At 34.3% G+C, this 21,065-nt stretch overlaps 2 protein-coding genes, 6 non-coding genes and 2 pseudogenes across 8 annotated transcripts; 3 read left to right on the top strand and 7 right to left on the bottom strand.

Annotated features, from left to right (window-relative positions):
* The first annotated feature begins 545 nt into the window (after window positions 1–545).
* Window positions 546–2,130, top strand: LOC114720916 (peroxidase 20-like). The gene is made up of 4 exons (XM_028906653.1): window positions 546–884; window positions 1,010–1,201; window positions 1,303–1,468; window positions 1,581–2,130. Exons 1-4 carry the CDS (start codon window positions 672–674, stop codon window positions 2,009–2,011), a joined length of 1,002 nt encoding a protein of 333 aa, XP_028762486.1. The 5' UTR covers window positions 546–671; the 3' UTR covers window positions 2,012–2,130.
* A 379-nt stretch (window positions 2,131–2,509) lies between these two features.
* On the bottom strand, window positions 2,510–2,602 carry LOC114720937 (small nucleolar RNA Z101). The gene has a single exon (XR_003738004.1). It is a non-coding gene; the product is annotated as a small nucleolar RNA Z101 (small nucleolar RNA).
* Window positions 2,603–2,757: 155 nt separating this feature from the next.
* LOC114720942 (small nucleolar RNA snoR14) lies at window positions 2,758–2,842 on the bottom strand. Its single transcript, XR_003738009.1, has one exon. It is a non-coding gene; the product is annotated as a small nucleolar RNA snoR14 (small nucleolar RNA).
* Window positions 2,843–2,986: 144 nt separating this feature from the next.
* LOC114720940 (small nucleolar RNA U61) lies at window positions 2,987–3,077 on the bottom strand. Its single transcript, XR_003738007.1, has one exon. It is a non-coding gene; the product is annotated as a small nucleolar RNA U61 (small nucleolar RNA).
* Window positions 3,078–5,749: 2,672 nt separating this feature from the next.
* Window positions 5,750–6,723, top strand: LOC114720913 (peroxidase 20-like; annotated as a pseudogene).
* A 500-nt stretch (window positions 6,724–7,223) lies between these two features.
* LOC114720939 (small nucleolar RNA Z101) lies at window positions 7,224–7,316 on the bottom strand. The gene has a single exon (XR_003738006.1). It is a non-coding gene; the product is annotated as a small nucleolar RNA Z101 (small nucleolar RNA).
* A 5,163-nt stretch (window positions 7,317–12,479) lies between these two features.
* LOC114720912 (G-type lectin S-receptor-like serine/threonine-protein kinase LECRK1) lies at window positions 12,480–13,495 on the top strand. Its single transcript, XM_028906649.1, has 2 exons — window positions 12,480–13,026; window positions 13,074–13,495. Exons 1-2 carry the CDS (start codon window positions 12,480–12,482, stop codon window positions 13,493–13,495), a joined length of 969 nt encoding a protein of 322 aa, XP_028762482.1.
* Window positions 13,496–15,190: 1,695 nt separating this feature from the next.
* On the bottom strand, window positions 15,191–15,274 carry LOC114720938 (small nucleolar RNA snoR14). Its single transcript, XR_003738005.1, has one exon. It is a non-coding gene; the product is annotated as a small nucleolar RNA snoR14 (small nucleolar RNA).
* A 148-nt stretch (window positions 15,275–15,422) lies between these two features.
* LOC114720941 (small nucleolar RNA U61) lies at window positions 15,423–15,513 on the bottom strand. The gene has a single exon (XR_003738008.1). It is a non-coding gene; the product is annotated as a small nucleolar RNA U61 (small nucleolar RNA).
* Window positions 15,514–17,520: 2,007 nt separating this feature from the next.
* LOC114720918 (ribose-phosphate pyrophosphokinase 1-like) lies at window positions 17,521–20,684 on the bottom strand (annotated as a pseudogene).
* Window positions 20,685–21,065: the final 381 nt, after the last annotated feature.

The following is a 21,065-nucleotide window of genomic DNA, read 5'->3' as shown; positions in this document are numbered from 1 at the left end:
TAGTTCCCGGTCCGGTTTTTTGTTCCTTGCTAAATTCTAGGCCTCCTAGGTGTGTCCATGGGTTTGTTTACATTTAAGCACAGATATAACGTGTGGTCAGTCACAAGTGATGTAAATAGTTACAAGAGCACTCAGTTTACCCAAAAAAAGGAAGTTGCGATATTGGATTCTCTGTTTTGAAATTAACTGTTCAAAGTTTTCATAGATCATAAATAAAAACCTATGTGTTTATATCAGATCAAAAGAGGGAAGTTTTTCTTTATGTGTCAAATTAATCTTTAGAGCGTGTAACATTTGCACATTGGATTCGAAAGGAGATTCGAGAGGTGAGGTAGCCACTAGCCACCCAACTTCCCAAGTGTAAAAATCGTAGCGATTGTTTATATATTTACCAAAGCTAAGCTGATCGGAAAGAAAGAAATTATCTAACACGGATATAAGGAGACAATTAAGTCAAGTTGGTTGTATCAACCCTTAAAAAAATAACAGCTGAGAAATTCTGCACACGAGGTTGGTTGGGAAAACATGAGACCACTACTACCAAACGGAACAAGAAAACCTCCTTATCAGTTATAAGATCTTACTTGGCTTGGCTTACGCATGTTGAGTACAAAATTCTGTGACGTTCTCCTTCTCAGTAATCCGAGTGCAAGAACTCACAATTTCCTTCAATGGAGTTTATGAGACTCCTATTAATGGTGTTTACTATTTTGTACAGCACAAAAACTCCGAACGGTGAAGGCCCTCTTGTTTATGGCTACTACAAGGAGACGTGCCCCTTGGCTGAAGATATTGTGAGACACAACGTGGAGGTTGCAGTGTATAAAGACCCTCGTTTGGCAGCCTCGCTACTTCGCTTACATTTCCACGATTGCTTCGTCATGGTAACTAAGTCCTCCAAACACGTTAGTGGCTTAAGGGGATTATGACACGGAACAGGACGATGTAATAAATTTTTGTGTACCATGATTTTGTCTTTCTGAGAATTTTGTGTAATGTTGGAGAGCAGGGGTGTGATGCATCGGTTCTCCTGGACAGCGTGGAGGGCATGACAAGTGAAAAACAGGCAGGACCGAATCTGAATTCATTACGAGGATTTGAGGTTATAGACAAGATTAAGTATTTGCTTGAAGAGGAATGTCCTCATACGGTTTCTTGTGCTGATATTCTCGCCTTGGTTGCTCGTGATGCTGTTGTATCGGTAAAATCCTCTGTTTCATATCTTTTCTGGGTGAAAATTCACCCAAAAATCTAGACTTTCTTGATCTTTATGTAACATAATTACTGTTGCTTGTTGAGAAGAGAGGAGGGCCAACGTGGGAAGTGTTCCTGGGAAGAAAGGATTCCCTCAAGTCAAGCTTCAATGGAGCCAACCAGTTCATCCCTGCTCCAAATTCTTCTTTGGAAACTCTCATAGACAATTTCAAAGCGCAGGGTCTGGACGTACATGACTTGGTAGCCCTATCAGGTATCTACATATTCGTACACATGAATATAATTTCATTGCCCCAGAAAGAAGAAATAAACAAAATTTTGATGAAGCCCATTATTTTACATTGAACTGATCCATTTATTAACAGGCAGCCATACCATAGGAAGGGCAAGATGCACAAGCTTCCGGCAGAGGATTTATGAAACGAAGCCTGAATATCATTATGGCTATGATCGTTACAGGCGGTATACAACCTTCAGAAGAATCCTGCGGTCCATATGCCCTGTTACGGGAAGGGATCACAAGGTCGCACCACTGGATTATGAAACCCCAACCAAGTTTGATAATCATTACTACGTAAACATCCTCGAAGGAAACGGATTGTTGGGTTCTGATAATGTTCTGATCAGCCAGGACCATGAGGGAGTGATTAGAGAACAAGTGTGGGCTTATGCTTCAAACCGAAAGCTTTTCTTTGCTTCGTTTGCCAAGTCCATGATCAAGATGGGAAATATCAACGTCCTCACGGGAGATGAAGGAGAAATCAGGAGGCATTGTAGGTTTGTCAACAGTTATTAACCTGAGAAGTTGATGTTCAGATCTAATTTTTATTATTAATGCCTGAGATATTATGCTGTATGCGCAAGTATAGGCCATGGGATTCTGGTATGATCCAGAATGATTATGGATTCATATTTGCCCCAGATATATATAATTTAAATAATTTGACAATCTCATGTGTTGCCCTTGTCGCTCTTTTTGAGCTGAGGTTTTCTTCCCCCCCCCCCCCCCCAAAACTATTTTCAATTACGACTGACAATTTTAATGAATCCAAGTATGAGATGCTGAATTTTAGACACGCACATGTAATCCAACTGTCACAAGCAATTCCCTGCAGTATAAGCTCCGTTCACCAAAAGCATGCGTGGGACGAGAGATGCAATTCACAGCAAAAAGCTATGACGAGGCTTGATTATGACAAAAGAAGAAAATCAAATTCACCTCCCAAGTGAACTGAGGAAAAAGAAAATTCATGGTAGAAAAAGGAAAAGGAAAAATGTATAAAAGTGGTAAAGACGTGGGCATCAGCTCTCCAAGGTGATAAAGCATCAATGAAAATTTCAGACGCAAATTACCCATTTATAAGATGAGATTCATCACACGCCCACAGGCCATAAAGAAATTGAAACCAATAAAAGGTGTAAAATTTAATCATCACGGTTCAAATCTAACACCCAATTGGACCGAAGATCTAAAATTAGAAGTAAAATCTTTCTTGTTTTTTTTTTTTTGGGTTGGGGGGATAGAAAGGTGGGACAGAGGAAGCGATCAGAACCTGTCGGGATTCATATTCACATCACACAAATATCAGTGGATTGACAGACTAATGAATTTCTATCTTCCTCTCGCATCCAAGCCCCAAGAGCTTCGAAATTTTTGCCCCCAATATTTAACCGTCAGATCAGGGAAAGAAAAGAGAAAAAGAAAACATATTGGCACCGCCTATATTGATCAATAAATGTACATCATACGCGTAAGTATGAGAAAAGACTTGAGCTCAGAACTTCTTAGAGGATATTTGCGCCATCAGCGACGAGCTCACAGGAGACCCGCCTCCGGCACTGTTTCAACTTCATCACAGACTCAGCATGTTTTTTCTCATCCGCTTCGGAACAAACCCTAGCCATAATAAACTAAATCTACATGCTTAACACGCAAGAGCCAAGAAGTGAAGGGCAGAAAACAATAGAGGGGATCAGGATTCAGGAGGAGAACTAGGCGCATTCGCCTTTTGAGCAGCGCGGGTTCTCGTTCTGTAGAGTGTTGGCTACTTGGCGGCAATTTATAGACATAAATTAGGGTTTTATGACCCATACCTTAGGCCGAAAAGGAAAATTGGTTCCAACTTCCAAACGGACTCCAAGAGACTAGCTTTAGGCCCATTTTCTCCCATTCCATCCACGGACACATCAGACAGTTTTTTTTTTTAAAAAAAAAAAGAGAGGCACAACGGAAAATAGTACTGGATTCGATTTTTAATATAAGATTTAATTAATTAATTTAAATATATTAAAAAAATAATTAAATTAGTTATTTGTAATAAATATATATTGTATTTCTTAAATTATTATTGCTAATCAAGTGTATTAGTTAAAACTATAATTGTCACAAAACTACATTAAAAAATATATAAAAATAATAAATAAAATAGATTAGGGTCTTATATATAAAATAAAAATAAAACTAGCTCTTATACTACATTAGGGATTGAAGTAGTATATAATTTGTATTGGATATAAATTTACAAAGAATCATATTATTGATAATTCCCAGTATTGTTTTTTTGGCCAAAAACAAAAGTTTCCTAGTATTGCCTATTGTAATTACTTTGCTTTTTTCAAAAAAAAAAAAATTAAAAGAATGTGGATTTCGTCATTTGGTAAAACTTTTTGTCATAACCTACGGCCTCACACTTAGTTTTAAGGCTCCAGCCAAAAGTTTGAATTGAGACATATTATTCGTGACTTGTCAATAGCACAATTTTTCATTTGTGAAAATATAGCTGTTAAGATTTCATAATTTCAGTGCTAAAAAAAAAGATTTCATAATTTAAAATTTATATTAGAAAAAGTTCTTAATATAAAATTCATTTAACTAATTTTATTATATTAAGGAAGTTAGGTAAGATAGTTAATTATAAGAAATGTGACACATTTTTTCTAAAACACAATAATAATCTTTCTTGATATCTTCCCTCCCTCTTTTACCTGATTATGGTTGAAGAAGTATATATAGAAGTAATTTAGAGAAAATTAATAAATATAAGAAATGAGTCTTATATTTAAGATCAAAACTAACTTAATAATTAGATTTTATATTAAGGATCGGACGAGTATTTTTTTTTTTTGGATAAACTAAGGACAGTGGCTGTCCTGAAAAAGAAAAAGGCGACGCCTCGGATATTTTCCAGAAAACAACAGATATAGTTTAGGGAAAATGACAATAAAATACCACTTAAATTCCAAAAAGACAAATAAGGGACCTGAATAAGCAAAATGACAAAGAAGGCATCAGGTACCAATATGGGATTTTGATTTTGAATTTTACAAAACACATAGTGGGATTTACAACTTTCATAGTGAGAGTTACTACTTCGTCAATGGGTTTTACAACCTGTTTTGAAGGGCCGAGCAAGTTTTGCCTAATTTTACAAACACATAGTGGGATTTACAACTTTCATAATGAGAATTACTACTTGGTCAATGGCTTTTGCAACCTGTTTTGAGGGGTTAGGCAACTTTTCTGTAAAAAACAATACAATTTCACGCTGAATTTACAAAACACATAGTGGGATTTACAACTTTCATAGTGAGAGTTACTACTTTGTCAATGGGTTTTGCAACATGTTTTGACATCAAAAATCAAAATTCCAGATTGGTACCCAATACTCTATTTGTCATTTTGCTTATTCAGGTCCCTTATTTGTCTTTTTAGAATTCAAGTGGTATTTTATTGTCATTTTCCCTATAGTTTATCGTTGGATTTCTGCATTGAAATTGATACCATGAATGTGCATCAGTTATACTGGTATCTTGTTTGCAACGTTGGAGCCCACCCACGGTGGCCTTTTTCCATTTTTCCTTTTACCCTTTTGGGGTTAGACCAAGTATGGGCACCTATTTGATTTTTTTTTAAAAAAAAATTATGGGTATCTTGTTTGTTACTTTGAATTCGCATGCGTCGTCCCAGCAGTTAAAGGCTTAATTTCTGAGAATCTCAGTTCGCTTGCCTGGATGAGTTTCTTAGCCAAGCTACCACGTTACATTTAAGCCCCATTTCATACAAAGCATTAAAAATAAGATATTGAGATTGAAATTACAATTGAAAAAATTATTAAAATAGTATTTGGCATGAATAATTACTTATTATATGGGATTAGGCAAATTCATAGATGTGGAATTGGAAAATATCACTTTCCCTCATGGTAGTCTCTAATCTCACATACATAGGTTTGGTTAATCCCATATAACAAGCAATCTCTTATACTAAACACCTCTAATAGATTTTCTTAATTACAATCCCAATCTCAATCTTTTATTTTTAATACTTCACACCAAAACGTAACCTTAAATTCTAGCTTTTAACCTTTCAGCAATCGTTATGACAACTTGAAAGAAAGATGGGGGCAACTTGGAGTGGAGTAAAACATTTCAAAATTAAATAAGAAATGAAACGGGTCATATTGATTAAATAAAATCAACTACCACGGAGTAGTACTTCTAGGCACTGAAAAATGCTACAGACAGAACTATCATCATGGATACGCCATATGGTTTCACCCAACAGGTTTGGACCGAAAGAATAGTTAACTGGGGGAAATAGTTCTTGTCCGCAACTGGAAGCGTGTTTGTAACAATCACCTCCTGAAACAAGCCACCCGACAACCTCTCCACCGCAGGAGGGCTGTAAATAAAATTACACAACACAAAACATGAACACTGCTGATTCAGAGTCAAACGTCAAGCTTTTAACATGAACGCAACTAGCAGCAACAAGAATGAATCATTAAACACGTTTCAGAATTAGGTGGTGAAAATTTGAAATGCTAGCTTGTTCGTATCATGTTACGCAGTAGCAGAACAGCACAAAAATACTTAGTAGCCCCGCTCCAAATTCTTCTCTGGAAACTCGCATAGACAGTTTCAAAGCGCAGGGTCTGGACGTACATGACTTGGTAGCCCTATCAGGTATCCACATGTTCGTACACATGAATATAACTTCATTGCCCCAGAAAAAAGAAATAGAAAAGATTTTGATGAAGTCCATTATCTTACATTGAACCGATCCATTTATTAACAGGCAGCCATACCATATGAAGGGCAAGATGCGCAAGCTTCCGACAGAGGATTTATGAAACAAAACCTGAATATTACTATGGCCATGAACGTTACAGGCGGTTTACAACCTTCAGAAGAATCCTGCGGTCCATATGCCCTGTCACGGGAAGGGATCACAAGGTCGCACCACTGGATTATGAAACCCCAACCAAGTTTGATAATCATTACTACGTAAACATCCTCGAAGGAAACAGATTGTTGGGTTCTGATAATGTTCTGATCAGCCAGGACCATGAGGGAGTGATTAGAGAACCAGTGCGGGCTTATGCTTCAAACCAAAAGCTTTTCTTTGCTTCGTTTGCCAAGTCCATGATCAAGATGGGAAATATCAACGCCCTCACGGGAGACGAAGGAGAAATCAGGAGGCACTGTAGGTTTGTCAACAGTTATTAAACTGAGAAGTTGATGTTCAGATCAAACATCCATTATTAATGCCTGAGATATTATGCATATAGGCCATGGGATTCTGGTATGATCCAGAATGATTATGGATTAATATTTGCCCCAGTTATATATACTTTAAATCATTTGATAATGTCATCTGTTGCTCATGTCGCTCTTTTTGAGCTGAGTTTCTCTTTTCTTTTCTTTTTTTTCTTTTGTCTTTTTTTTTTTAACTATTTTCAATTACGACTTACAATTTTAAAGAATCCAAATATTAGATGCTGAATTTTAGACACACACATGTAATCCAACTGTCACAAGCAATTCCCAGACCGAGGTGATAAAGCAAAAGCATGCGTGGGACGAGAGATGCAGTTTACAGCAAAAAGCTATGACGAGGCTTGATTATGACAAAAGAAGAAAATCAAATTCACCTCCCAAGTGAACTGAGGAAAAAGAAAATTCATGGTAGAAAAAGGAAAAGGAAAAATGTATAAAAGTGGTAAAGACGTGGGCATCAGTTCTCCAAGGTGGTAAAGCATCAATGAAAATTTCAGACGCAAATTACCCATTTATAAGATGAGATTCATCACACGCCCACAGGACATATGAAATTAATGCATTCTGCGCAACGCACCGGATAGTGTAATATCCTAAATTAATTTTTAGAATTTATGTAAAAAAATTTCAAAAAAATAAATAAATGAAATAATAATATATTATTATAATAAAATAATAATATTGTAATAAAAAATTTTAAAAAAATAATAGAGTCAACTTTTTACGGAATTTCGGTGGAAAGTTGAAAGTTGGGAGCTGGGTGGAAAACGGAGATAGCATTGAAAGAAGAAGAAAGACTTTAGGAAGAAGAATTAAACGGGGAAGAAAAAAATGAATGGTGCTTGGAAAAATAAAGAATAAGAGAGAGGGGGGAGGCAGAATTTGCGGGTGTAAAGACAAAGAAAGAGAACAAGAATCAGATAAAGAGAGAAGTTTTAGCATTTTAAAGAGTAATACAAGTTTTGAAAATCATCTAGATACACAAATTTTTTTTTTATCAAATTTTCTTCATAAATATTTTCTATATATTTTAAGCTTCTTATTGACAGTCTTACTGTAGTAATTAAAGAAAATTTTGAGACTTATATGAGAAATAAGTTTTGAGTTTTGGTAATAGATAACTTTAGAAATTTATAGATAAATGAGTTGTTAATTTTAAATGGTTTAGTTTTGTTTATTTGTTAGTTTTTAGTACTTAAATTAATTTTTCTAGTTGAGAAATCTATTATATATGATTTATATCATATTTTTACGGATTAAAATTGAGTTAAATAATTTATTTGAGGTGTTTAACATATTATTAAGATTTTCATAGGTTTAGTTTTATTTATTGGGTGATTGGAGGTTTTAAAATAATTATTTTAACTAAAAATTTTATTATTTATGAAAATATATATGTGATAGTTATACCATTAAAGTTTTGATTAGATTATTTATTTATAAATATTTGAAATATTAATGAATTTTTTATAATTTGATTTTGAGGTTTAAACTTAAAATGAGATTTTTAAGATTTAGAACATAATAATTTTATATTCGAAAATTTTGAAAAAATCCCTTTTATTAAGGTAAATAATTTGGACGTCATAAATAAATAATTTGATTTGTTAGAAAATTTTAAATTATTTCTAAAATACATAATTTTGGGTTATGAGAGTGGCGGAAATTTAGAATAAATATTAAATTAAATTAGAAATTTAACTAATATAGATAAGTTTAATTAATTAATTAATTTGCTTTTATTAATATGTGGTTATATTAATCGTGTAGATTAATTATTGGTTGAGCAAAGGATTGACCTTATGGTAATCCTTTCTATTGCTTTGATGAAAAATAACTACTTTCCACTTGTTATATGTGCTAATACATTCTTTGTGAGTGTTTTGCTATTTTGGAATAATATTTGTTATTTGGAACTCGAGTAGATATGTTATATTTTTTGAACTATGAAAATTGTCTTGTGAAATTTTTAAAATTGTGATTGAGAAGTTTAAAAAAGATATATGATTCATATCTTGTGGATTATACTGAAAAAAGATTATTGTGAATTATTGGTTGTTATTTGGATTTTGGATTGAGTATTATCCTACCACGTGGTAAGGCCGCTATTGATATACATTGGTTGGCTTCCTTCATCCCTTGAGTAAGGGATAAACCTTTGTGGCCTTTTATTCGTCCATCAAAGTGTGAGATAGCAAAGAGTAAAATGTATTATAATAAGGGATAGACATTGATAGACATTTGTGGCTACTTATTTGTGCTCCAAAGAGTAAGATAGGCCCTATATGCTGACTTGATTCTCTATAGTAAGAGATAGACTTATGTAGCTTGTGTGTTAGTCCTATAATCAGGGTTTGGATGATTAAGATTATTTGAATATACATATTTTATATTCCCATTGATATATATATTGAGATTTAATAATTATCTCACTTAACACCTCACGAGCACATGTTAGTATGTATGATGAGTTGAAAAATTGGTTATTGAGACGTTTGTCTCATCTCATGGTTTTTACTATTTTCAGGTGATAGTTCGGGTGGTAACCCATCAGGGAAGACTCCGGAGGTACATTGTGCTATTATAGCTTGTATATGTAACACTTCACATAATCATATCCATATACGGGATAAATATTTCATTTCAAAGTTCATATGTATTTCTAATACTTCAAACAAGTCATAATTTCAAAATATTTATGAGATAACAACAAAAAGCTATTAAAATTTTACAGTCATGGCAAATGTAAATATAACATAGTATGTGCTTGAGGAGCACAAAAGTCTTCACGGCTCACTCTATTGGTGCCTTCCCTTGATTCTTACTAGATCTTTCGCCTGAAAATTGTTAATATAGGGGGTGAGATCAAACGTCTCAGTAACTATTGAAATTCTAACATATACAAGCAAATCATATATGATAAACCAAAAATATGTTTTTATGTGTGTATATAAATATATTAAAAATGGCGGATTTGATACATTCAACTCAATTTTATTTTTATCAATATTTTCAAAAATAATGCAATATGTTGCCTCCCTTATATCACCGTCCACCCTTATACCGCTGACTGGAGTCATAGGCTAACACATAGTCCGATAGGAACTAATCCATTTTACTGAATTATTCCAAACTCACTGATACTAGAGATATATCCGGCCAAAGATATAGAGCTCAAACTCGGACTATGGCTCCCCTCCTTTGTGAATAGGGAGGTGTCACATGTCCCACAGCTCCAATGAATTCCCGGCCAAAGGAAAACATGGAAGAAGGAGCCCTGACAAGTGTCATCCACTGTGCACCGAGTGATGACATACCACGTGGTAATTTTATATCCATGCAATCTTCTTTTATCCTTAGCCCAACAATGCATGTCAGATGACAATAAGATTACCTCATAAATACGTCTGCAAATATATTAAAAATAAGATAGCAATAAAACTTATATACTATTTAATAACAACTCATGACAATTCTATAGCCATCAATATATTTAAATATTAATCATAATTAATAGCAATTATTCTTAACAAAATCAAATAACATACCAAAACATTTATTTGAAAAATCACAATATTATATTTCAATATATAAAAATATAGTAAATTCATAATACAATCATACACAATTCACATGTATAAGAAAAAATTTTCAAAGTTACCTGTACTCTTTAGCTTACAAATAATCACACAAAAATTACTCCAAAATTCTCAAAGGTCTACAAAATTGCAATAAATATTTATTAATATAAAACTTAAAGGTACTTCAAAACTACTCTAAAATTCTAAGACTACCCTCTAAACCAAAATTACATAGATATATTACTCTCCCAAATCTAGGCATTTATAATAGATATTCTTTTGGAAAATATAATTTACATATAAGGCTATTTAAATTTAACAAAAGTATATATATTTTTATTACCCAAAATCTAAATATTTTATATTAAAATTCTCAATTATTTATTATAATCTCATTTAAAATTTTTCCTCAAACCAAACAACTTCTTCTTAAATTATAAACAAACTGTAGCTTTATCTAATTTCACAAAATTCTCAATTTACAATTTTTCAAGCTTTCAAAAATATATCAAAAATATATCTTTAACTTATTCAATATTTAAACTGATTAAAACCTCAATAATATATTAAATAACTCAAATAAATTATTTAACTCAAATTTAATCGGTAAAAACATTTTATATCTTTAAATAACAAATTTTCAACTAAAATCTTAATTTAAATTCTCAAAATAATCATTAACCAAAAATAAACCGATTAAAATTCCTTAATAATGTATCTTTAAATTTATACGATCATACATTGTCAAAACTCCATATTTACTCCATACCCAAACGGTAAAATTTTCTCTAAACATGATAATGATACTAATAATATAAAGCTCTAAATATATAGAAAATATTCATAAAGGAAATTTGATAAAAAAAGAAGTAGTTTTGTGTACCTAAATACTCCCCAAAACTTGTCAGGTGCTCTGCAATTTAGCTTTCTCTCTCTTTTCCTCTGCTTCTCACTCTCTCTCTCTCTCTCTCTCTCTTCTTCGCTCTCTCTTCCTCCTCCGTCTCCTCTCCCCCTCTTTTATCCTATCTTCCCTTCACCATCTAACTACCCCATCCCCCATTTTTTTCCTTCTTCAATCTAATGCCACCCCTTTTTATTCCTCCATTTAATTCTTGCGCCCCTTGTTTCTTTGTTCTTGACTATGTCCAGCTTTTCCACCAAAGTCGGTGGAAAGCTGGGTATTGTTTTTTTTTTTAATAATATAATTATTATATTATTTTAATTAATTGATTTTGATTTTTTTTAACAGTACGTTACAGTATAACTTTCCTGCTTTTGTTTTATGTGCTAATTTGTTATGTATTGCCACATAGAGCTCATCTACTCTAATGTTATAAAATAATACCTTTAATTACTACTATCTGATATAAGAAGGCCGTTAGAAGGCCAAAAACCTCTAAGACTCTACATGTGGCACTTTTTAAAAGTGTTGACTTTTGACTAATAGATTTCATAACTTGTATTAAAACGATTTGTCAGTTCGTATGTGTGAAAATATGAGTTTGGTGTGGACTAATGATTTAATGGTATTTTTGGACTTTGAAAATCCAAGATCTAAGTTAATGATCGATGTTGCTCGTAATATAAATTTATTCATTTAACCATGATAGTGATTTTAAAATTTTAAAGTTTCTTCTTTTTTATCATGGTTAATCTTTTAAAACAAATTGTTTGATTTAATCTAAATAGGTTTTAAAAGAACGATTGTGATAGGTAACATGCGCTAATTTATCCAAGATAAAACTTAAATTTAATTTTTTTTTACAATTATTTTGCCATTAATATATTTTGAATTTTTATTTTCCAATTTTTCAATACAAAGGGCATTGTTAATTTATAAATTTATTTGTTCTGTTTTCATTTTAATTATTTATTTATTTATTTCGTCTTGAATATTATTATCATTAGTTTCCCTAAAATGTCTCCATTCAACTCAAGTCGTTTTCCCATTTTTGACCAAAAAAAAAAAGTCGTTCTCCCATTTTCAAACTTGTCCAGCTTGCCCACTTGACGTTCACGGCCGACATCCATCTGCTATTATATGTAGCCTAACTCCACGACCTTGTTAACCATAAAAAAGGATCAAAGCCAAACATTGAATCAAACTTCATATTATATACAACCATGGCCTTCCGATTTCTTCCCCTTGTGCTGTTCATATTCATTCTCCTACCCTTCAATGCCTTAGCCCAAACCAAAAGCACTGTTGCTGTGGGAGATTCTCTGTCAGCAGGAAATGGCTACTCAACATGGCTGCTTTCACCTTCTGGAGATTTTTCTTTTGGCTTTCACCCACTTGACATCAACAACAATGATCTCTTCCTTCTTTCGATTTGGTATGCTAAAATCCCAGACAAGACCATAGTTTGGTACGCTAATGGCAATAAACCTGCACCAAAAGGCTCCAAAGTACAACTTACTTCCGATCGTGGCTTTGTTCTCACTTCCCCTAATGGCATTGAGCTATGGAAATCACAAGTAATTGATGTGTCTGGCGTTGCTCTGGCTGCTTTGAATGATACTGGAAACTTGGCACTTCAAGATTCGAAGTTTAAGGTTGTCTGGGAGACCTTTAAGGATCCCAGAGATTCCTTGTTGCCAACCCAGATTCTTGAGAAGGGAGGGAAGCTTTTTTTTCTCGAACATTCGAGACGAATTTCTCCACGGGAAGGTACCAGATCTTTCTGCAACAAGATGGTAATCTGGTGTTCTACTCAGTAAACTTACCATCTGGGTATGCAAATGAGAACTACTTTGAAAGTGGCACCGTCGTATCCAAATCATCAAGCGCAGGTCATTTACTGGTGTTTGATCCATCAGGAGACTTGTATGTTTTGAAAGACGACAATGAAACATTGAGCCTCTCACCTCGTGGAAAAACTCCCTCTAATGACATATCCGCGGGATTTTATCTCCGAGCAACTCTTAATTTTGACGGGGTTTTCTCTCTCTACAAATATCCAAAGAATAAGAATTCTTCAGATCAGAAACAAAGTTGGATTCCTGTTTGGTCTCAACCGGAGAATATATGTACAAGTAGTCTGGCAAGTGCAGGAAGCGGAGTATGTGGATACAATAGCATATGCGATTTGAATGATCACAAAGGCCAATTTGCCAGTGTCCACAAGGGTATTCCCTGATAGATCCAAACGATGCGTATGGAAGTTGCAAGCCAGATTTCACACAGGGATGTGAAGAAGATAGGAGGCTACATGACTTTCAGGTTCTGATAAACACAGATTGGCCACTTTCAGATTATGTGCTTCAAAGGCCTTTTACTGAAGAAGAATGCAAACATCTTGTTTGGAGGATTGTTTCTGTTCAGTGGCGATTTTCAGGTTGGGTGATAGCTGTTGGAAAAAGAAGCTACCACTTTCGAATGGAAGGGTTGATGCGAATCTCAATAATTCTAAGGCATTTATTAAAGTGAAGAAGAATAATTGATAATTGTATTGTATTGTAAGTAATTATTGGTCCACATCTGCCATAACTAGGTCATGGGGAGAACACTTATGTCATTTCAAGGTGTAGCCACAATAAATGTGTTTACTTTTATATATGCTGCTGGATATTCTTATGGATGAGAAAACTCCACCCGAATAAATTGTCATTATATTAATCCTACTAAAGAATAATAAATTTAGTCCTTTTGATTTTATACTGAATTCCTAATTTTTTCTTTAACTTTTTGCATTTTTTCTACAATCATGAAAATAGTAAAATATTTTCCTTTATGGTTAATCTTCTATATGTGAGAAATTTTTATTATATTTAAGTTGAATTAATTTTCCTAGCTATATTAATTTTTACCATCTTATCATATTAATGAAATAAATACAAACAACAGATTTTAACTAATCAAATTTTTAGCAAAATTAACTAGTTCAGTGGGAAACCGCCCGATATCTTATATCTCCTTCTTCTTGTTTTTTGTTTTTTACAACCTAATATTGTCGAAAGATTTCATGAGACGATGGAGCTGTTCAAATTATTAGAGTTATTTATTATTTTAATTATACTGAATGTTAGCATTTTTCATTAATTAACTAATGAAGGTGAAGGAGACCTGCTTTTTTTTTCTTACTACGTTTTTCAAATCAAAGAATTAAAAAAGAGAACTACAACGAATAAAGTCAAGGGTTTGACTTTTTTTGGGATAAAATCAAAAGAGCATTAAAATAAAAACAAATTAATTACACAGTTCATTCCTGGCAGCAACGGGCCTTGAATTTCTAGAAGGAAAATTAGAAAGAGTAATACTCCATCCGCTCCGCTGTGTGTGTGAATTTAAAGAGCATTCTCTTGATCCTGCCACTAATCATCTCTATCTTCCATATTTATTAAAATGGTGTTGTTCCTTAAATATAAAATGGATTTACGAGGTAGAATTAAAGTTGAAAATTAATTAGCACTTTTAGGAAAAACATATTACGCATAGATATGAAAAATTGATACTTATTACTCTATCTCCGATTATAAGATTCTTTTACTAATTGTACGGTTTAAAAAAACAGTTAAAAAATTAGTTTTTATAACAAGAGTCGGAAGGAAACAGTATAACAAGAGTCGGAAGGAAACAGTACTAATTTATTTAATCTTCATAACACTACTACTAAAAAATTTAAAGGTCTATTTTTATCTCCTTATTCTCGTTTGAAATCAAAAACAGAAACAAAGTCATACATTCGTATAGTTGAAAAAAATTAATCATCATCGTTCAAATCTAACACCCAATTGGACCGAAGATCTAAAACTAAAAGTAAAATCTTTCTTCTTGTTTTTCTTTTGGGCGTTTTTGTTGGGTGGGGGTGGGATCGAAAGGTGGGACGGAGGAAGCGATCAGAACCTTCGGGATGCATATTCACATCACACAAATATCAGTGGATTGACAGACTAATGAATTTCTATCTTCCTCTCGCATCCAAGCCCAAGAGCTTCGAAATCATTGCCCCAATATTTAACCATTAGATCAGGCAAAGAAAAGAGAAAAAGGAAAGCATACTGGCACCGCCTATATTGATCGATCGATAAATATACATCATAAAGCGTAAGCATGAGAAAAGACTTGAGCTCAGAACTTCTTAGAGGATATTTGCGCCATCAGCGACGAGCTCATAGGAGACCCGCCTCCGGCACTGTTTCAACTTCATCACAGACTCAAATTGTGTTTCTCATTCGCTTCGTAACAAACCTAGCCATGATAAACCAAAATCTGCATGCTTAACAAGCAAGAGCCAAGAATTGAAAGGGGAGGAAAACAACAGAGAGATCAGGAGGAAAACTAGGCGCATTCGCCTTTTGAGCAGCGCAAGCTCTCGTTTCGCCCGGGCGTTGGCTACTCGGCGGCAATTTATAGATATAAATTAGGGCTTTATGACCCATACCTGAAGCCGAAAAGGAAAATTGGCTCCAACTTTCAAACCGACTCCAAGAGACTAGATTTAGGATGTGTTAGACGAAACCAAACCGTGGTTTGGAAAGTGATTCTGGAAAATAGATTTTGGGAAGAATAGATTCTAGAAAGAATAGATTTTATTAAAAAGTGATTTTGAGAAGTGAGAGTGTTTGGATAGTTGTTATCAGAAGCACTTTTATATATACAATTTACTAAAAAAAAGACATAAGTTAATATGATAATTACAGAAAAATAGATTTTATGATATATTTTAATTTGAAGGAATAAAATTGTTAATAATATATTTTTTATTACACTAATTAATAATACATAAGATAATATAATTAATAATTAATTAATATGTATATATATTTAAAATATAAGATTAAATATGTTTGTAAAAAATATGTTTATAAAAAAAATAACAAGATACATATTTTATACTCCCACACTCTCCCTCTTTTCTCCAAAAGCAAAAAATTTTGCTTTTTCCAAACTATGGTTTTGGAGCCAAAACCATGGTTTTGACCCAAAACCATGATTTTGGTTTTTGGGTGGGTGTTTGAGTGTTCATTCCCAAACCATGATTTGGGGTGTATCCAAACACAGCCTTAGACCCATTTTCTCCAATTCCATCCATCACGTACACATCATACAGTTCCTATTGTTATTACTTTGCTTTTTTCAAAAAAATTAAAAGAATGTGGATTTTGTCATTTGCTAAAACTTTTTGCCGCCTCACACTTGGCTTTAAGGCTCCAGCAAAAAGTTTGAATTGAGTCAAATTATTCATGACTTTAAAATAGCGTAAATTTTCATTTGTGAAAATATAGCTGTTAAAATTTCATAATTTAAATTTATATTGGAAAAGCTCTTAAGCGTAATTATCTTTTTCTGGATAAATCTAAGGACAAAGCCAGCCCCTGGCCTGAAAAAGCAAAAAAAAAAAAAAGGACAAAAAAAAGTAGAAAAGAAGGCGACGCCTCGGATATTTTCCAGAAAACAAGTAAATTTTCATTTGTGAAAATATAGCTGTTAAAATTTCATAATTTAAATTTATATTGGAAAAAGCTCTTAAGCGTAATTATCTTTTTCTGGATAAATCTAAGGACAAAGCCAGCCCCTGGCCTGAAAAAAGCAAAAAAAAAAAAAAAAAGGACAAAAAAAATAGAGAAGAAGAAGGCGACGCCTCGGATATTTTTCAGAAAACAAGAGATATAGTTTATTGTTGGATTTCTGCATCGAAATTGATACCCTGAACTTGCATCCGTTACACCCATTTGATTTTTTTTTTTTTTAATGAGTATCTTGTTTGTTACTTTGATTTTGAATTCACATGCGTCATCCCAGCAGCTAAAGGCTTAATTTCTGAGAATCTCAGTTCGCTTGCCCGGATAAGTTTCTTAACCAAGGCACCATATTACAAAAAAAAGGCAAAAAAAATAGAGAAGAAGAAGGCGACGCCTCGGATATTTTCAGAAAACAAGAGATATAGTTTATTGTTGGATTTCTGCATCGAAATTGATACCCTGAACTTGCATCCGTTACACCCATTTGATTTTTTTTTTTTTTAATGAGTATCTTGTTTGTTACTTTGATTTTGAATTCACATGCGTCATCCCAGCAGCTAAAGGCTTAATTTCTGAGAATCTCAGTTCGCTTGCCCGGATAAGTTTCTTAACCAAGGCACCATATTACATTTAGATTCTAACTTTTGACCTTTCAGCAATCGTTATGATAGCTTGAAAGAAAGATAGGGGCAACTTGGAGTGAAGTAAAACATTTCAAAATTAAATAAGAAACGAAACGGGTTATATTGATTAAATAAAATCAACTACCACGGAGTAGTACTTTCTAGTCACTGAAAAATGCTACTGACAGAGCTATCATCATGGATACGCCATATAGTTTCACCCAACAGGTTTGCTACCGAAAGAATAGTTAACTGGGGGAAACAGTTCTTGTCCGCAACTGGAAGCGTGTTTGTAACAATCACCTCCTGAAACAAGCCACCCGACAACCTCTCCACCGCAGGAGGACTGTAAATAAAATTACACAACGCAAAACATGAACCCTGCTGCTTCAGAATCAAACGTAAAGCTTTTAACATGAACGCAACTAGCAGCACCAAGAATGAATCACTAAACACGTTTCAGAATTAGGCGGTGAAAAATTTGAAATGCTTGCTTGTTTGCATCATATTATGCAGTAGCAGAACAGCACGAAAATAATTAGGGCACAAAGTTACCTGAAAACAGCATGAGTGCAGCATGCATACACTTCCCTGGCTCCCTCCTCATGTAATAGTGCCGCGCCTTTAGCTATGGTCCCTGATGTTCATCACAGTGACAACTAAGTACATGTCAATAAATGCCAAAGTAAAATCACAATACTATCATGCTTCCTTAAGCAGTAAAAAGAAACATCATAAATGCCTCTCAATTAGGAAAGCCAATTTACACTCGCTATATTTTCATAGTAGTCACATTTTTACTTATCAAGTGCTTAGTCTCAAAAGTCAATTCAAAGCACTAAATCAGATTCATCACCTGCGGTATCAATCATGTCATCCACCATAACGGCAACTTTTCCTTTTACATCACCAATCAGATTCATCACCTGCATGTCAAGGCATAAGAAAAACAATAACATGCAAAATGAACGAGAAATATAACACAAGTATAAAGATTGACAATATCTTTAACATAGAAAATGGGCTGCAATCATTCTCCAACATAACACAGCTAATACACGTATGTCTGCATATCTAACTCAAAAGTTTGAATTATGTCTTTTAGAAATTATTATAAAAAACATCCCACAGATGTTTCAGGTCATTACCTCAGCTATATTGTGTCCATGACGCCTTTTGTCTACAATTGCTAAGGGTGCATCAGATAACTTTTTAGCAAAAGCACGTGCCCTTGCAACACCACCAACATCAGGTGAGACCACCACCAAGTCATTAGAACTTATCATCTTGCTGGCTAGATAATCAAGAATCACAGGCTAGTCGACACCAAAAGGAAAGTATTAGTAGTAAGTCTGTAATTTTGAAGAGATGAACTACACTTATTCTGATTCACTTACTTGACATTGGACGTGATCCACAGGAATAAAAGTACCCCATAGACTGCCCTGAGTGAAGGTCACAAGCAAGAACACGATCTGCCCCAGCTTTAGTAATAAGGTTTGCAACAAGTTTGGCTGCAATGGATTCTCGGCCTTGTGTCTGAAAAGAGAATAGAAAAATTAACAAACTCCCTGTCACAACTTATAAGCCCATCAGCATCGTCACCAAGCAAATATTGCAACATTTACTTCATAGACCAGCCATATTCATTTCTACAACAGTGGAAGTATCTCAATAAGACAGAAAAGACGGAAAATCTTTTCTCCATTGAATTAAAACTTAAAAAAGGAAAGACACTGAATAGCTACTTGCATGCTTCAGGGACCACCTAGATTAACTTCCAAAAATTAACATACATCAGTCAAATGCAAATACTTGCCTTTATCTCAGCTCTGGCATATCCAAAATATGGAATCACAGCAGTAATATTTTGGCAGATGCTCTACGACAAGCATCGATCATTATCTTCAGCTCCATGAGATTCTCATTTGCAGGAGGACATGTTGGCTGTATAAGATAAACATCGCATCCTCTAACACTCTCTTGTAATTGGACGTAGATTTCTCCATCAGCAAATCGCTTAATGGAAATCTTCCCCAGTTCCAATCCCATGTCCCAGGCAATTTCCTAATTGAAGCAGAACAAAGTTATCAATCAACTCAGAAGTAGCACGCAGCAGATTTACTTCAAAATTGGTTTGTGATATTCCATTGTCGTGCTAAAAGCCTAAAAAGTTTTAACAGTTTTAACAGTTTCACAGTTTCACAGATACCTAAAAAGTTTTATCAAAAAGATAAACAAGGTGTTATAGTACTAGGTCAATGAATTAGCTTTCCCTGCAGACACAAGTAGAGTAACAATAAAAATAAATAGAGTCCCATGGCAATAACAGATATTGTGTAGAGAGGAAAAAGAGGACTTTCTATTTCGTAGCCGAGAGTGACAGTAAAGATCGAACCATGCACAACAAGTCAACAACTTAATGGGGGTAAACATGGATTAGTAGAAGCACCTGGGAAAGTGCAGGATTGGCTGTGCCAGAGAATAATTTCAACCTGTTGCTGTTTCTATTCACAGTTTTCTCCATCCTTGCTGATTCCAAGAACTTGGGCAGCGTCCGATCGTTCAGAACGGGGATGATTGCCTTCCCATTCAAAGAATTGGATGGCTCGGGCAGGTCACATCTCTAATAAAAAATAAAAAATCAATGATCATTATACCAATTACATTTATATTGGCATTCGGACCCATTATGTATTTAAGACAAAAATCAACTAAAAGAGCAGAGCGGGGGGATATAAATATTGATACTTTTTTGGCCAGAATATAAATATTGATACGAAAATATCATTCTGTTCAGCGAGAAAAAGAGAACTGCAGGGTCATTGCAAAGAGAGTTAACATGACAATTTCAAATAAAAAGTTAATTCCACCCAGTATTTAAATTTTCAAATTTTCACCGGAATTGTATAAAGCCAACATATTCCTGTTTCCATTAAACTCCAATCATTCTCCCTCAGACCAATCCCGAAACCGAAATTAAAATGATCAAAATTACAACACCCGTAATTCGAAAAAAACGTGTATGTAACAGTATGAAAAGAACGCGATAAGAAATGAAGGCGTTAATTGAATTTACCACACACTTTGGCGCACAGATTGGAGAGCGGGACTCATTGAAGGCCAAATTTTGAAGACTGATGGCGTTAAACAGAGAGGAAGCAGAAGAAGAAGAAAACGCCAAAGACGAAGACGACGAGTGAGGAGGAGAAGGCAGAAGGAGTAAGGAGTGAGAAGCCATGCGATTCGCGGAGCAAAGAGAAGCCAAGGTAGGGAAGGAAGCTAGGGCTAGTGTTGGCCCTTAGGAGCGAAGGAAAGAGAAGAGAGTAGGCAGTTTCGTTGGTTCTGTGTGATGATGATGATGTGTGGCAGGTCTATGTTCTTCCACGAGATTCGGACTCTCACGTGTCGCCGAGAAGGAAAGAGGAAAGCCGCTACGGCGCCGTTGGGTGGGCCGGCAGAGAGAATCAGTCACCTTGTAGGTCTCCAATTCCAATCCATTGGAATTTATACAAAAAATTGGGTCCAAGAAGGAAGCGTGGAAAAGGGGAGGCGCTTGATTGCGAATCTGAGTCCCTTTTTCTCACTCCTTTTTAGCATTTATTCAGTGGATCTGCCTACG

Source organism: Neltuma alba, unplaced genomic scaffold, assembly GCF_004799145.2.
Source record: "Neltuma alba isolate B1F8T4 unplaced genomic scaffold, ASM479914v2 tig00012007_pilon, whole genome shotgun sequence".
Classification (NCBI taxonomy): Eukaryota; Viridiplantae; Streptophyta; class Magnoliopsida; order Fabales; family Fabaceae; genus Neltuma; species Neltuma alba.
This window is presented reverse-complemented; position numbering and strand designations above follow the sequence as displayed.

What these genes read in the sequence shown, in the direction of transcription:
- LOC114720916 (XM_028906653.1), top strand. Translation starts at nt 672, where the DNA reads ATGGAGTTTATGAGACTCCTATTAATGGTGTTTACTATTTTGTACAGC. An exon ending in CTCGTGATGCTGTTGTATCG is followed by an intron (nt 1,202 to 1,302) that starts GTAAAATCCTCT and finishes CTTGTTGAGAAG; the next exon opens with AGAGGAGGGCCAACGTGGGA. An exon ending in TGACTTGGTAGCCCTATCAG is followed by an intron (nt 1,469 to 1,580) that starts GTATCTACATAT and finishes ATTTATTAACAG; the next exon opens with GCAGCCATACCATAGGAAGG.
- LOC114720912 (XM_028906649.1), top strand. Translation starts at nt 12,480, where the DNA reads ATGGCCTTCCGATTTCTTCCCCTTGTGCTGTTCATATTCATTCTCCTA. An exon ending in ACGAATTTCTCCACGGGAAG is followed by an intron (nt 13,027 to 13,073) that starts GTACCAGATCTT and finishes TGTTCTACTCAG; the next exon opens with TAAACTTACCATCTGGGTAT.